General features: G+C 36.2%; 1 protein-coding gene across 8 annotated transcripts in view; it reads right to left on the reverse strand.

The window, feature by feature from the left end:
- The window catches only part of DDX50 (DExD-box helicase 50), a 51479-nt gene that overhangs the window by 28332 nt on the left and 6983 nt on the right, over nt 1-16164 (reverse strand). For 7 of the 8 annotated variants that reach the window (XM_004386389.2, XM_023740737.1, XM_023740739.1 and 4 more), the window contains 6 exons: nt 15547-15622; nt 15008-15186; nt 12338-12455; nt 12038-12223; nt 11157-11302; nt 6792-6941 (listed from right to left, as the gene is read on the reverse strand). In XM_004386389.2, the coding sequence (XP_004386446.1) occupies nt 6792-6941; nt 11157-11302; nt 12038-12223; nt 12338-12455; nt 15008-15186; nt 15547-15622 (855 nt within the window). The remainder of the gene's footprint in view (nt 1-6791; nt 6942-11156; nt 11303-12037; nt 12224-12337; nt 12456-15007; nt 15187-15546; nt 15623-16164) is intronic. The other variant, XM_023740736.1, reaches the window with a different exon arrangement.

The raw sequence follows: 16164 nt of genomic DNA on the forward strand, positions 1-16164 counted from the left end.
AATATCATAAAACAATATGTATACTACTGTTTCATGAGAAACTATTTGTTCTGTAAGCCTTCACCTGAAGTACAATAAAAATAAAAATAAAAAAGAGGAGCAGGAGGCCAGGGAGTTCTAGGCAGAAGAAATCTCATACATTAAAGTGAGAGGCAACATAACAAGCCTGGGGAACTACAAATATTTGCATATTATGGAAGCATAGAGTGAAACTGGCAAATGGTGAGAGATGAGGCTGGAAAGGAATATGAACTTCATCTTGAGGACAATGTGGAACAACTGAATGATTGTAAGCAGAAGAGTATCATGATCAGATTTGTATTTTAGAAAGTACACTCTGGCTACAATGTATAGAAGGTATTAGAAATGAACAAGACAGAAGCCAGGGAGATCCAGTTCCCACACTCTTGTAAAATGCAGAAGATACATCAGTGGCTTCATTAGGATAGCAGCAATGACCACCTATTCACTCAACAAATCCTTAGTGAACACCTACTACATGTCAGGCACTAGGGATAAAATGGTGATCAAAAACGAGACTGCCTCTGTCCTCATGGATGAGCCTCGGTGGCACAGTGGTTTAGCGCTAGGCTGCTAACTGGAAGGTCAGCATTTCAAACCCACCAGCCATTCCACGGGAGAAAATTACGGCAGTCTGCTTCCATAAAGATTTCAGCCTTGGAAACCCTATGGGGCAGTTCTACTCTGTCCTATAGGGTCGCTATGAGTTGGAATTGACGCAACGGCAATGAGTTTGGTTTGTCCTCATGGTCTTTAGTCTAGTGGGGGAGATGGACAATAACCAAATAATCAGGCATGTGAATAAATGTTGCCAACAAGTATGCTGGATGAAGGAAAAGTCTAAGAGGCAGTGAGCACTTAACAGGGCAACCTGACCTAGCTTGGGGCATGAAAGAGTTCTCTGAAAAATGATGCTTTTGGACTAAGATCTAAAGGATGAGTAGGGGTTGCTAGGCAAGGTACACTGTAAGTCCAAGAGCCCTGTGGGGTAAGAGGAAATGTGGCATATTGGAGAGAGTGCAGAGAATGAGGGGATGGTGTGATAATAAGATGAGGCTGGAGGGGTTAAGCAGGGACTAGGTTATATATGAAATTGGGAGGACTTGGTGAAGACAGTGGAAATAAGTATAAGAGAAAATGACATATTATGCATGCCTCCCAGATTTTGAGCTTCTGCAATTGGGGTAGGAGAGAAATGGGCAGTTTTAAATCAGAGGAAACAGAATCCGAAAATACACTGTAATTAACTAAATGGGGAATGGTGAGGAAGAAAAGTCAAGGGTGACCAACAGATTTCTGGCTTAGACTGTGGGTAGATGTGTATCATTCACCAATAGGGAAAGCTGGAGACAGAGTCAGTACAGGCATCTAGGAGAGAATGAATTCAATTTTAGATTCATAGTGGGTTTCAGTGTCTTTGGTCAGTAGGACAGACACAAGCCTAGCTCTTCACAGTGAATTTTTAATAATGCCCAAATCTAAGCTAGAGGAAGATGTAGGCGTTATTAGCATGCACACAATGACTGAACCATGCTGTAGTTGTGTGCTATCAAGCTGATTCCAAACGTAGTGACCCTACAGGACAGAGCAGAACCGCCCCATACGGTTTCCAAGGCTATAATCTTCACGGAAGCAGACTGCCACATCTTTCTCCTGCAGAGCAGTTGGTGAGTTCGAATCACCAACCTTTCGGTTAGCAGCCAAGTGTTTTAGCACTGAGCCACCAGGTCTCCTTACTAGAACCAGAGGAATGATTATATACATGTATCCATATCCATAGCTATACTTCTGTATTTCTATATTAGCTGCTTACTACAAGCATTGTGCTGAATAAATGATTTCATTTAAATATTAAAACTGATATTTAAAAAAGTTATTTTTAATTCCACTTCTTAAAAAAACATGGGCACATAAGTATGAGGTGACTTGCCCAAGATTACACAATAAATAACATAACTGAGATTTAAACCCTGATATGCCTGACTCCAAAGTCTGTACCATTAATCATGGCACTCTTTTTTCCCCTACCAGGAAGGGTATGTAGAGTGATAAGAGTTAAGTACAGAAATCACAACTATGAGGAATACCAGTATTTAAAGTACAGGCAAAAATACAAAAAGACTTCAACAGAAACTGGGAAGAAAACCTGTGTGGTATCATGGAACCCAAGTTAAGAGAAAAAAAAAATTAAGTCATAAGCAAACATACTTTAAATAAACAGTTCTTCACAGTGAATTTTTTAAATTCACTTAAAAAAAAACTCGACACAACAGATTTTTTACTTGATAATTAGTCCTCAGAGGGAATAATACACTCACAATACCAGTGATGGTTTCCAAGTCTTTAACGTATGAATAAACTGTTTTCCAAAGTAAGTGTGTGTGTGTAATTGTTTAGAATTTAGAAGGTATTTTTCTCAGAAGAGGTAAAACCTGACCTTAAAACATTAAATTTAAATTAAAAAACAAAAACTAACCATTAAAGTTTTCTGGTTAGTCCATAAAATCTCTTATCACCTATGAGATGCTACTGCTACTTTCCAACTAAACAGCAGACAAACACCCAGCTGAGGAGAAATTCTATTACCTCCAACCATAGAAACTGATGACCACCCACTGAGGGAAATACTCCCTTAGCCTTTGCAGGAAGGCAGTTCCTCCCTTTGAGATAAAGCAATAGCTTCTGCAAGACAGCTGCTGCTGAGAGGTCTAATATAATGCCAGGAAAGGTAAATCAACTACCCTCCAATGCTATTTAGGGTCTGTATGTTTATACTGGACATTTTAAAAATCAAAGCTAACACTACACAATTTAGTTGAAATGACAGCGGAAGATGGTGACAGCATAGTTTTTGAATCAACTCCCACATGAAAGGAACAGAGCAACTAGAATAACAAAACTAAAAACCCACAGATAACACCTATGACAAAACTAAGTGACAAGATATCCTCACAATTCCCAAAACATGAGCAGGTGGGGACAAGATCTATACTTATGGGGACAATTTGCCAGTCCTAGGAACAAGTACTCCCTGGAAATCATAATGGGCCAATCTGGGAATAACAGTTGAAGCTGGGAGAGGTTTTGCACGTTGAAGGGTGATTGTGAGGAGCCCGAGGTAAGGTCTGAAGGGGCTGGAGCAGGCTGAGTCCTATAGGAACTTTAAAAACTAATACACTAATGCCCTCTTTCTAGGATAAAGCCCTACACTGAGGAGACAGTGCTGGGCCTAGAATCCAAACTGAAGATGCCAGGAATAACAGAAGCAAAGGAAAGAGAAGATCAAGATAAAAGTGAGGGAGGAGACAGCAGGAATTCAGAAAGTGGGAGACTATAAATTTAACAGCTTTATTGAGATATAACTTACAGATCATATTTTTAAATACTGACAAAAATAACAGAAGAGGAAGCTCTAGAGCTGTGAAGATGAAAAACTATTCTGACCCATGCCTCCCATCTAAAGTTCAGAAAGATTAACTTCACTTAAAAATGAGCAACAGAAAAGACTACGGACAAATATGATACAAAGTAATTAGGAGGAAAAAAAAAAATAAGAAGCAAAATAATCTCTCTATAGATAATGAAAGCACTCTAGGAAGGCATGCCCACAAAACAGATGAAAAATACAGCTTTATATTTCAAAATGAGCTAAAAAAAAGTTTTTTAAATAGTATATGAAAGAATAAACATCAGAGTTATAAAAACTAAAAAGGTGATATAGCTCAAGAAAGAAACAGAACTAAGACATAAAAGCTTTTCATAAATGAAGACTATACTAGAAGGAATATAACATTTGCCTTAGTTACCTAGTGCCACTATAATAAAAATACCACAAGTGGGTGGCTTTAACAAATTTATTCTCTCACAGTGTGGGAGGCTAGAAGTCCGAATTCAGGGTGCCAGCTCCAGGGGAAGGCTTTCTGTCTTTGTCGGTTCTGGGAGAAGGCCCTTGTCATCAGTCTTCCCCTTGTCTAGGAGCTTTTCAGCACAGGGTCCAAAGGACACTCTGCTCCCAGTGCTTTCTTGGTGGCAATTTTCTCTTTTATATCTCAAAAGAGATTCACTCAAGAGACAGCTTAATTCTGTAGATTGAGTCCTGCCTCATTAACATAACTGTCTCTAATCCTGCCTCACTAACATCAGAGAGGTTAGGATTTACAACATGTAGGATAATCACATCAGATTACAAAACGGTGGACAACCACACAATACTGGGAATCATGGTCTAGCTAAATGGACACACATTTTTGGGGACACAATTCAATCCCTAACATATTGACAATAGACAATGCCTTAAAATGAGAAATTTTGAAAAACTGAACAAAAGAAAACATGAAAAACTGGATGTCCATCTATAAAAAAATGAAATAGGACCCATACCTTACACCATACACAAAAACTAACTCAAAATGGATCAAAGACCTGAATATAAAACCTAAACGATAAAGATCATGGAAGAAAAAATAGGGACAATGCTAGGGGCCCTAATACATGGCATAAATACAATACAAACTATAACTAACAATGCACAAACTCCAGAAGACAAAGTAGATAACTGGGAGCTCCTAAAAATTAAACACTTCTGCTCATCAAAAGACTTCACCAAAAGAGAAATATAAGAACCCACAGACTGGGAAAAAATTTTTGGCTATGACATATCTGACAAAGGTCTAATCTCTAAAATCTATAAAATACTTCAACACCAACAACAAAAAGACAAATAATCTAATTAAAAAATGGGCAAAGGATATGAACACATACACTGGCAGCTAACAGACACTTGAGGAAATGCTCACAATCATCAGCCATTAGAGAAATGCAAATCAAAACTACCATGAGATACCATCTGACCCCGACATTACTAGCACTAATAAAAAAACAGAAAATAACAAAAGTTGGTGAGGGTGCAGGGAGACTGGAACTCTTATGCACTGCCGGTGGGAATGTAAAATGGTATAACCACTATAGAAAACTATATGGTGCTTCCTTAAAAAGCTAGAGAGAGAAATACCATAAGATCCAGCAATCCCACTCCTAGCAGTATATCCTAGAGAAATAAGAGCCGTCACACAACTAGACATACGCACACCCATGTTCACCGCAGCATTATTCACAATAGCATAAAGATGGAAACAACCTAAGTGCCCATTAACAAATGAATGGATAAACAAATTATGGTACATACACACAATGGAATACTATGCAACAATAAAGAACAATGATGAATCCATGAAACATCTCACAACATGGATGAATCTTGAGGGCACTGCTGAGTGAAATAAGTCAATCACAAAAAGACAAATATTCCATGAGATCACTATTATAAAAAAAACAAGGTTTACACACGGAAAAAAAATCTTTGATGATTACAAGGGGTGGAGGGGTGGAGAAGGGAAATCATAGATAGTAGACAAGGGGTAACTTCGGTGACGGGAAAGACAACACACAGCATAGGGGAAGGCAGCACAACTTGACCGAGGCAAAGTCATAGAAGCTTCCTAGACACATTCAAACACCTTGAGGGACCAAGTTACTGGGGCCGAGGGCTGGGGACCATGATCTTGGGAGACATCTAGGTCAACTGGCATAACATAGTTCAGAAAGAAAGGTTCTACATCCTACTTTGGCGAGCAGCGTCTGGGGTCTTAAAAGCTTACAAGCGGCCATCTATTGGTCTCATTCCATCTGGAGCAAAGGAGAATGAAGAAAAACAAAGACAAAGGAAAATACTAGTCCAAAGGTCTAACGGACCACATGAACCACAGCCTCCAACAGCCTGAGCACAGAAGAACTAGATGGTGCCTGACTACCACCACCAACTGCTCTGACAGAGATCACAATAGAAGGTCCTGGACAGAGTGGAAGAAAAACGTGGAACGAAATTCAAATTCACAAAAAAATACCAGTTTTACTGGTCTGACAGAGACTGGAACCTCGAGACTATGGCTCCCAGACACCCTGCTAACTCAGAACTGAAGCCACTACTAAAGTCTACCTTTCAGCCAAAGATTCGACAAGCCAATAAAACAAACAATAACACACATGAGGAACGTGCTTCTTAGTTCAATCAAGTATATGAGACCAAATGGGCACTATCAAAGCAGAAAGGGAAAGGGGAACCCAGGGTAGAAAGGGAAAGGGAGAGAGTGTTGGCACATTGCAGGGATTGCAACCAATGTCATAAAACAATTTGTGTATAAATTTTTGAATGAAAAACTAATTTGCGCTATAATCTTTCACCTAAAACATAATAAAATTTTTTTTTAAATGAAATATTTTCTCATACAGATATGAGAAAGTGACAAAATACGGGAGAGGAGAGGATAAGTGCTGAAGTTGGTGAATGAAGATATATTTTGTAGACTTTTGTATATGTTTGAAATTTTCTATAAATTTTTAAAAAAGAAAAAAGACATAGATTTAATATTCTGATCAATTCACTGAATAAGTATTTGTGATTCTTTTTCTAACACAGACTCTAAAATATCACCCATATCACCCACTCATACCCACAGAATCTCATTTTGTTTCAACCTTTATATTTTCAAGATCACATTTTCAAAGTTTTGAAAAAGCATCCAATGAAAACTGACAATTGTATCCAGACTTAACAGATCATGAGGGACTGGCTACAACAACAACTTTCTAAATTAGACTCAATTCTGAGAATGACTATCAAACCCAGTCCACAAGACAATATGATATTTGTTCAGTAATTCATCTCTATAATCTCTATTAGAGAAAACACACACACACAAAAAAAAAATTACCTGTTTTATGTGCGGATTCATGGCCATTTCAGTTACATTCTTCTTGGTTTCACAGAAGATAATAGCCCTCCCTTCAGATCCACTATAGACTTGCAGGACATCTCCAATAACTGCTGGCCTCTGAGACCAATGGCACTGGATGGCCAAGTGCTTTGACGAAAGAAAATGTCAAGTATCTGTTTCATTAAATTTATTTTTAAAATATTTTTCCTGTACATTTTTTTTTAATCTGGTCAAAACTAGCTTTCCTAGGAAACTATAAGATAGCAACTCTCCCCATTTGAAAGGCAATATACAAATGTCCATCAATACACAAAAGGATAAACAAATTGTAGTGTATTCATACAATGGACAGTATTCAGCAATTAAAAGGAACCAACTCCTTACACATACAACAATAGAGTACATACAGTATGATTCCATTTATATGAAGTTCTAGAACATGCAAAACTAATCTATGTTGGAAAAAAAAAAAGAGAGCAATGGTTGCCTCTGGATGGGGTTACTGATTGGGAAGGAGCATAAGGGAACTTTCTGAGATAATGGTAATACTCTATCTTGACAGGAGTTTGTTTGGGTTACACAAATGTATGAATTTGTCAAAACCTAGCAAATGTACACTTAAGATTCTTCATTTAGTTGTATGAAACTTACTTCAAAAAACTGTTAACAGTACATGGCTGAACCTAAAAAACATTATGCTAATATTTCTACATACATGACTGTAGGTGCAGGCTCACATAGAGTACACAAGGGGTATAGTCAGGGAAACCTCTTAGACATAACCAAACACCTCGCGGGATGAAGTTCCTAGGCTGAAAGACAAAGGACCATAGATTCAGGGGACATCTACATCAACTGGCACAACATAATACATAAAGACAATGTTCTGCATCCTATTTTGGTAAGTAGTGTCTAGAATCGTAAAAGCTTGTGAGCAGCCATCTAAGATACCACTATTGGTCTCTTTCAATCTGGAGCAAAGGAGAGTGAGGAAAACCAAACACTCAAGGGAGCAATTAGTCCAAAGGACTAATGGAGCACATAAACCACAGCCTACATGACCTCAAGACCAGAAGAACTAGATGGTACCCAGGTACCACTATCAACTGCTCTGACTGGGATCACAACAGAGAGTCTGGACAGAGTGGGAGAAAACTGTAGAACAAAAAAAATCAAATTCACAAAAGAGACCAAACTTACTGGTCTGACAGAGAATGCAGGAACCCCCAAGATGATGGCCCTAAGACACCCTTCTGAATTGGAACTGAAGCCATTCCCAGAGACCACCTCCCAGCCAAACAATAGACAAGCACATAAGCTAATAACACCCAAGGGGAACGTACTCCTTAGAACAATCAATTATACAAGATCAAAAGGGCATTATCTGCCCAAGAGCAATGATGAGAAGGCAGGAAGAGGTAGACAATCAGGACGAAAGAAAATGGGGAACCCAGGGTAGAAATGGGGAGTGCTGACATATTGTGAGGAATGAAATCAAGGTCATGAAACACTTTATGACAAAATATCAAACGGGAAACTAATGTGCTCTGTAAACTTTGACCAAATGCACAAAAAAAAAAATTTTTTTAAAGTGAATTTTACCCATATCTATGTTTGAATATATGCACATTATCTGTATATAATTTGAATAAGCATGCAAATCATTAAAAATGGAAGAAAAAAAAACAATATGCTAAGTGAAAGAAGCCAGATACAAAGATAATCTACTGTATAATTCCATTTGTACAAAATATCCAGAATAGCTAAATCCATGGAGACTGAAAGCAGATTAGTGGTTGCTAGGGACAAGGGGGAGTATCTGCTCTATGAGTATGAGGTTTCCTTTAGGGGTAAGGAAAATGTTTTGAAACTAAATAGAAGTGATAGTTGTACAACACTGCAAATATACTAAATGCTACTGAATTGTATACTTTAAAATGGTTAATTTTATATGAATTTTACCTCAATTAAAAAAATTACAAAAAATAAAGATTTTTTAAATTGCAAATACTGAGCTGTAGATTGATATACATGCTAAAACACTTATGGGAAAGTATACTGATTTCTACAATTTACTTTGAAATACATCAAAAAAAATGATGTATAGACATATGATAAATCAAATATAGTAAAATGTTAATGGTAGCATCTAGATGGTGTGTATATAAGTGCTCACTGTAAAATTCTTTTAACTTTGCTGAATGTTTCCCACTTTTCCTGACAAAATGTTGGGAAAAAAATTAAAACCGTACATTTTAAATCTGTGCATTTTAATGTATATTATGTCTTAATAAGATTGTTTTTTAAAAGTAACATATATTAATTACAGAATATCTGAAAACCAGAGAAAAGCACAAGAAAATTAAGACTTATGTGTACTACCTATGACAAAGTCTTGCTCCCCGCCACCCACTGCCCGCCAAAAACACAAGCCTCTCAGTCTCCAACTTGCAGGAAAAATGAGACAGAAGAACATGTTAAATAACACCACAGGGATGGATGTACCTATTCTGGATATAATGTATAAATGGAATTATATAGTATGTTATCGTTTTTATCTGGTTTGTTTCACTTAGCATAATGTTTCTGAAGTTCATCCATATGATGTTCACAATTTTTTGAATTAAGTTTCATAAAATTAATTTTCATTTATTTCGTCAATAAATGAAATCAGCAAAATTGAGACGTGGAAATTCATCAGACAAACTACCAGTTTTTTTCAACAAAACTGCAAGTGAGAAAAAGAGATTGAGGAATCTATTGATTAAAAGGATTAAGATGCATATCAACCAGTGGCAATGTAAGGATCTTATTTGGATCCAAATTCAAACAATTAAAAAAAAAAAAAGACAACCAGGGTAATATGCACATTAGATATTTGATAATATTAAGTACTTATAATTTTTTTCTACTGTGATAATGACTGTAGTTGTTTTATTTTTTAAGAGTCCTAATCCTTTTAGAAATACATGCAGTTACATGAAGAAAAAAGGATGACTGGGAATGCTTCAATGCAGAGTGAGGAATGTACGGGGGGGTATAGAAAAGATAATTGCTACAGTCTAGTGATGAGTACATCAGGTTCCTTATATTCTATTTTTGTATGCTTGAAAATGTCCATAATAAATTTTCTTGCACTGATACATTTTACATTCTTATTATAAAATTTTCAACCATTCCAAAAAATCCAAAGCTTCTTCTGACCATCCCTCACTAAAACAGTCCCCTTGCCAGAAGCAATCATTATTATCAATTTGATAAACCTATTTTTGTATATTTACATAAATACCTAATGCCCATCAATAAATGAAAGGGATAAACAAATTGCAGTATATTCATACACTGGACAGTATTCAGCAATCAAAAGACATAGCTATTTCTCTATGCTCTTCATATTCTCCATTTGGTTAGGAAAGGCATCCATTTAGCATTACTTGTGCATTTTTTAAAAAAATATATGATTCTGTACATATTATTCTATAGCTTGTTCTTTTCACTCTTTTTAACCACTGCACTGTATTCCACAGACACTACTGTTCATTAAACTTTCAATTTTTCGTATGTATACATATACGTACATCTATTAAATGGAAAAAGTGGCATATACGCTACACATCTATTATAATAGTGCAAATACTGCCTTTAATTTTTTTTAACATACAATTTAACAATTTAAAATTTTCATGGAGTCAAAATTATCAACCTTTTCCTTTAAGGTTTTTTCCTCTGACTTTATGTTTAGAAAGGTCTTCTCTTTCCTGAAATCAAGTAAATATTCATCTACATTTCCTTTAAATTATTTTAAGATTTAACTTTTTTAATCTTTCTGGAATTTTTTTGGTATAGAGTACGAGATGAGGATCTGACTTTTTTTTCAGCTAAGCTTTAACAAATTATCCCAGCATCATCCTTTCCTAATCTACATGAATTGCCTCCTTTCTCACATTCTAAATACCTTAACAGCCTCCATGGTTGTAAATATGTCTGTTAACCAAACCCATTGCTGTCGAGTCAATTCCGACTCATAGCAACCCTGTACGACAGAGTAGAACTGCCCCACAGGGTTTCCAAGGAGCAGCTGGTGGATTTGATCTGCTGACCTCTTGCTTAGCAGCTGAGCTCTTCGCCACTGAACCACCGGGCTCTATACGTCTGTTAGGACTTGACTATTCACATACTTTGTTTTTTTCCCTATTTATTCTATTCTGCTCCTCAGTCTCATACATAGGTATCTTATCGACTAAGGACAAAAAAAAGAGATTAGGCCTGAACAGGTACCCAAACCTTAAATTCGGCTTCAACAAACTTCAAAAGTAAATCTCAACTACAAGCTAAAATGTATCATGCTGGAAAGCTACTTACTTCCACAGTAGTTGCAGCCTTTTGAGTCATTTTCCCAACAAGGTCAACCTGTTCGTATCTGGATTTCATGTATTTTTTTGCAACTTTGTATACCCACTGTGGGCAAGTTGCAGAAAAAAGTAAAGTCTGAGGATTGTCTTCAGAATCTTAAATAAACAAAAAGAATTCAAAAACCTTATCATCCCACGATGTAGCCAGCTCTTAAAAAATCCCCGCAAACTTCAGAGAAATAATGGAAAATCAAAAACTCAGGGTGAATTTTGAACATGTAGACTTCATTTCAACTATTAAAGCTTTCAACTTTCAAAATTAGGGAATAATATAAAGAAAACTGAACCCAGGAGGACAGTAAGAATTTAAAAAGGAATAATGAGCAAAGTCAGTAAAATGAGTTAGTAAATCTAACTAATGACTCTAAAAAAACACATGGAAGAAAGGACAGAAAGCTCAGAAAACAGTTAAAGTATGCTATCCTCCTTTCTTGTTCACAAGGAGAACAGGTATGAAATAATTTTAGTTTTGTTAGAACACTAGGGGACAGTGTAATAAAAATCATTAAGTAAAATATTCACAAACTTTTAGACAGAAAAATTGCTGATGTGCTTATTTTGAATGAAAATATGCCAGTTTTGTGATACTCGTGAAGCGTGTGCTTCTTCATGAGACTAAATGGGCAGCTCCTGTCTGGAGGTGAGATGAGAAGGTAGAGAGGGTCAGGAGCTGGTTGAATGGACATGGGGAATCAGGGGTGGAAAGGAGGACTGTGCTGTCACAGTATACACAGACCAACTAGGGTCACATAACAATGTATGTATAAATTTTTGTATGAGAAACTAACTTGAATTGTAAACTTTCACTTAAAGTTCAACAATAAAATATACCAGTTTTGTAGGATTCGTGGATAATATCTTCAACTTGTTCAGCAAAACCTAAGTCTAACATTTGATCCACTTCATCAAGCACAACATGACGGAGTTTAGAAAGATCCAATCGGCCACTCTGCAGATGGTCTTTGATACGACCAGGGGTCCCAACCAAGATGTCAATACCATTTCGAATATGATTAACTGTGAGAGCAAAGAAATATCAGTAATAGGTAAAACTCAAATATACATGTTCATATTATTTCTTTACATTTAAGAAGCAAGTACTTCTTTGAGCTATCATACATATTTACTCACTTTGGCTTTGATACGATGTTCCACCATAAAAACATGCCACGCTGAGTTTCCTAGTTATATCTTTGAAGTCTTTGGCTACCTGGTTTGCCAGTTCTCTTGTTGGAGCCAAAACGAGTACCTGAGCAAGAGATTTAAAAAAAAAAAAGAAGAAGATAATTTTCCAAAGACTTCTGAATTCAAACTAGAAGATGTTTTTAAAATGCATTTAAAACTAAGGAATTTCAACATCAATATTACAAGTATTTAAAGGCCGCACACAAGTAACAACAAGCATAATAACCAGTTGCCATCGAGTAATTCTGACTCATGGTGACCCCACATGTATCAGAGTAGAACTGTATCCATAGGGTTTTCAATGGCTGATTTTTTTGGACATGACTGCCAAGCTTTCTTCCAAGGTACCTCTGGGTGGATTCCAATCTCCAACATTCTGGTTAGCAGCCGAGCACGTTAACTATTTGCACCATCTCGGGACTCCAACAAGCACAAATAGCTTATATTTATTAGCATGTTTCCTCACTTCCTTCAGGCCTCTTTCCAAAAACCACTTTCTCAGTGAGATTCCCAACCCTTTTTTCACATCCTCCCCCTTTTTGGTTTATTTTTTTTCTCCTTAGCACTTATCCCCCATTGCCGTCGAGTCGATTCCAACTCATAGCAACCCTATGGGACAGAACAGAACTGCCCCATAGGGTTTCCAAGGAGCACCTGGTGGATTCGAACTGCCAACCTTTCGGTTAACAGCTGTAGCTCTTAACCACTATGCCACCAGGGTTTCCTTAGCACTTAGACCATATAAAATATTTGTATTTCATTTATTTGCTTCTTGTCTGTCTCACCTACTAAAATGTATCAGCTCCACAAGGGCAGAGATTTATGTCAGTTTTGCTTACTATATTCCTTGCATTTCAGTGTCTGACACATAACAGATACCCAAAAAATATTTGTTAAATGAACAAATGTTCACCCTGTGCCAGCCACTAACTGCTTTATGTATCTAATTTAATCCTCACAAAACCCCTAAAAGTTGGCATTACATCCCAATTTTATAGATGAGGAACCTGAGTCTTAGAGAAGCGAACGGTCTTGTTCAGAATCAAACAGAAATAATGAAGCTGGAATCCCTAGTAACATCTTTTTAACACAAAAGCTTTTTAAGATGGTGTTGAGATTGTGTTTTATTTCTATACTTGTAATCTTTTCTAATTTCTAATCTCCATAGAAGATTTGTCCTGAAAAACAAGACGGCCAACCTAATCTGGGATAGTTTATTCAAGACCATTATGATTTTACATTCACATATGTGAATATGCTTTTAAAATGTACAGTAAAACCTGTGATAGCTGGAACATATGCAAGGCAGAAGCCTGTCAGAGAAGGAAAACTCATATTTTCCATTGAAACAAGTAACAGACAAGTGGTAAGCTTGCACCCTGTCAAAGGCAGAAAACTTGCTAGACCTGGAAAAACAATGCAGTCCCATCAAGTTCTGGCTCCCACAGGTTTCACTGTAATACCATTCGGGAGTCTTTCAAAGAACAAATTAGTTTTAGTCACATATTTGTTCAAATTATGATGCTGATATTTTCCTTTCTTAACTAACGTAAAGAGATGAATATTTTACAAACCTCAGATTGAACACAGGTTCTAAAAAGGTCAAATTTTAGTCTAAAATTTCACTAGGTCCCCTAGTGCACCTGACCTAAGCCATGGTGTTTTCAACCGCCTCATATGCATGTGAAAGCTGGACAATGAATAAGGAAGACCAAAGAAGAACTGACGCCTTTGAATTATGGTGTTGGCAAAGGATAATGAATATACCATGGACTGCCAGAAGAACAAACAAATCTATCTTGAAAGTAGTACAGCCAGAATGCTCATTAGAAGCAAGGATAGCAAGACTTCATCTCACGTACTTTGGATATGTTATCAGGAGGGACCAGTCCCTGGAGAAGGACATCATGCCTGGTAAAGTAGAGGGTCAGTGAAAAAGAGGAAGACTCTCAGAGAGATGGATTGACACAGTGGCTGCAACGACGGGTTCAAGCATAACAACGATTGTGAAGATGGCAAAGGACCAGGCAGTGTTTCATTCTGTTGTACATAGGGTCGCTATGAGTTGGAACCAACTCAACAGCACCTAACAACAGGTCCCCTATGTCCTTTACTAATTATAAATGAGAACAGATATTCAACATTTCAATAATACAGAAACTAACAACATCATTTCCGTACTACTATTCTTAAAAGTCAACCAGTGAAATAACTAATATTGAATACTTCCTAAATGACCAAATAAATAAATAAATACCTTTTTAATAGCAAATTATTCATTGTTTAAAAACAAAGGCCAGGACTAAGAACAAAGAAGACAAAGGACACTAAGTATATTAGCTATCCATATTTCTACAATATGATATGCTGGCTTCAAAATATACAAAGTTATCAGAGATGTCTATGGATTCACATATGCAATAACTACTTCAATTTAGCTTTCTTTGAGATTTCTTTATGCTAAAATTAACAAATTTTTGCTTTAGGACCCAAATTTTACCTTATGCCAAAGGGTTAACTTTTCTATCTTAGAGGCATTCAAACTTAAGACTAATATACTCTCTTTCCCTGTCTATTAGAATAATGTTTAAAGCCTTTACTCCCTATAATGGTTACCTTTGGTGAGCGGCTTTTTTTAATTGTCTCTTGATTTCTTTGGAGTCTTTCAATCAAGGGGATGGCAAAAGAGAATGTCTTTCCTGTTCCTGTCCGTGCTTGAGCAATTAAATCTTTTCCTTCATATACAGGACCAAAGGTCTTAACTTGAATGGGAAAGAGATATGTTACCCCTCGACCTGTAAAATGAGATTTCATTAAAATATTTCTTTAAGACTGGCATTAAGGAAAAAAATACATGTTTAAAAATAATCCTGATTCCTCAATGTCTACCTAAAGGTATAACACTTAGTGACATTTACAGTTATTCCTAACCCAAAGACAAACTATAAAACACTTGTCTAACTTCTGACAAATACATGTAATTCTGTAAGGTTAAAAACTGGTCAGAATACTGACAAGAATGATGTCGCATTAACTGTAATTAAAGAAAAGCTGTTTCTCTATGCTTTTAATACTCCCCATTTTGTTAGGAAAGGCACAAAATTTTATAAAATATTGAATATTTTCAGTCGCATATCCATTAAAATTCAGAGTACCTTTCAGAAGTTTTACAGTCTCTTCAGAAATGGGGAAATTGGAGAAGGCTCCTTCTTTCTGTTCACGTGTTAGGGTCTGCCAAAATTAAATAAAAATTCTAAATAGTATAGTCCATATTTGACCAGGTATTTAGAATCTTTTACTCATTTCCCTTCATTTATTCTTTGTTCGATTTTACTAAATGAACTAATAAATCAATTTTAGTTAGTACTTGCAAATACTGTATAAACATACACGATAAATTTCAAAAGCACCCCTTTAAACAGCAAGCTTATTTAAACATGTTCCATATTTTTTTTTAATGTTTAATTCACACATAAAACTCCCTTTAGAAATAAATCTACTATATAAATCAAAATACAACTCCATTTGATTAAGATATCAAAAAAGCTATTTCATAATCTAAATCATACTCATAGGTATAGGTAACATCAACCATAAGGTTAGCACAAGGCTGTAAGTCAGGCCTAAAAGAAATTATACAATAAGGAAAGTAAACTTTTTCTAAAAATAAAGTTAAAAAGCTATTCTATGGCTTAAACAATCTTTTTTTTTAGGTCTCACTAATGCATGGAAAAGTTCCTGTAAGCTTGAAGAATTCTTTAATATATACATAT

Source organism: Trichechus manatus, unplaced genomic scaffold (assembly GCF_000243295.1).
Source record: "Trichechus manatus latirostris isolate Lorelei unplaced genomic scaffold, TriManLat1.0 scaffold00163, whole genome shotgun sequence".
NCBI classification, from domain to species: Eukaryota; Metazoa; Chordata; class Mammalia; order Sirenia; family Trichechidae; genus Trichechus; species Trichechus manatus.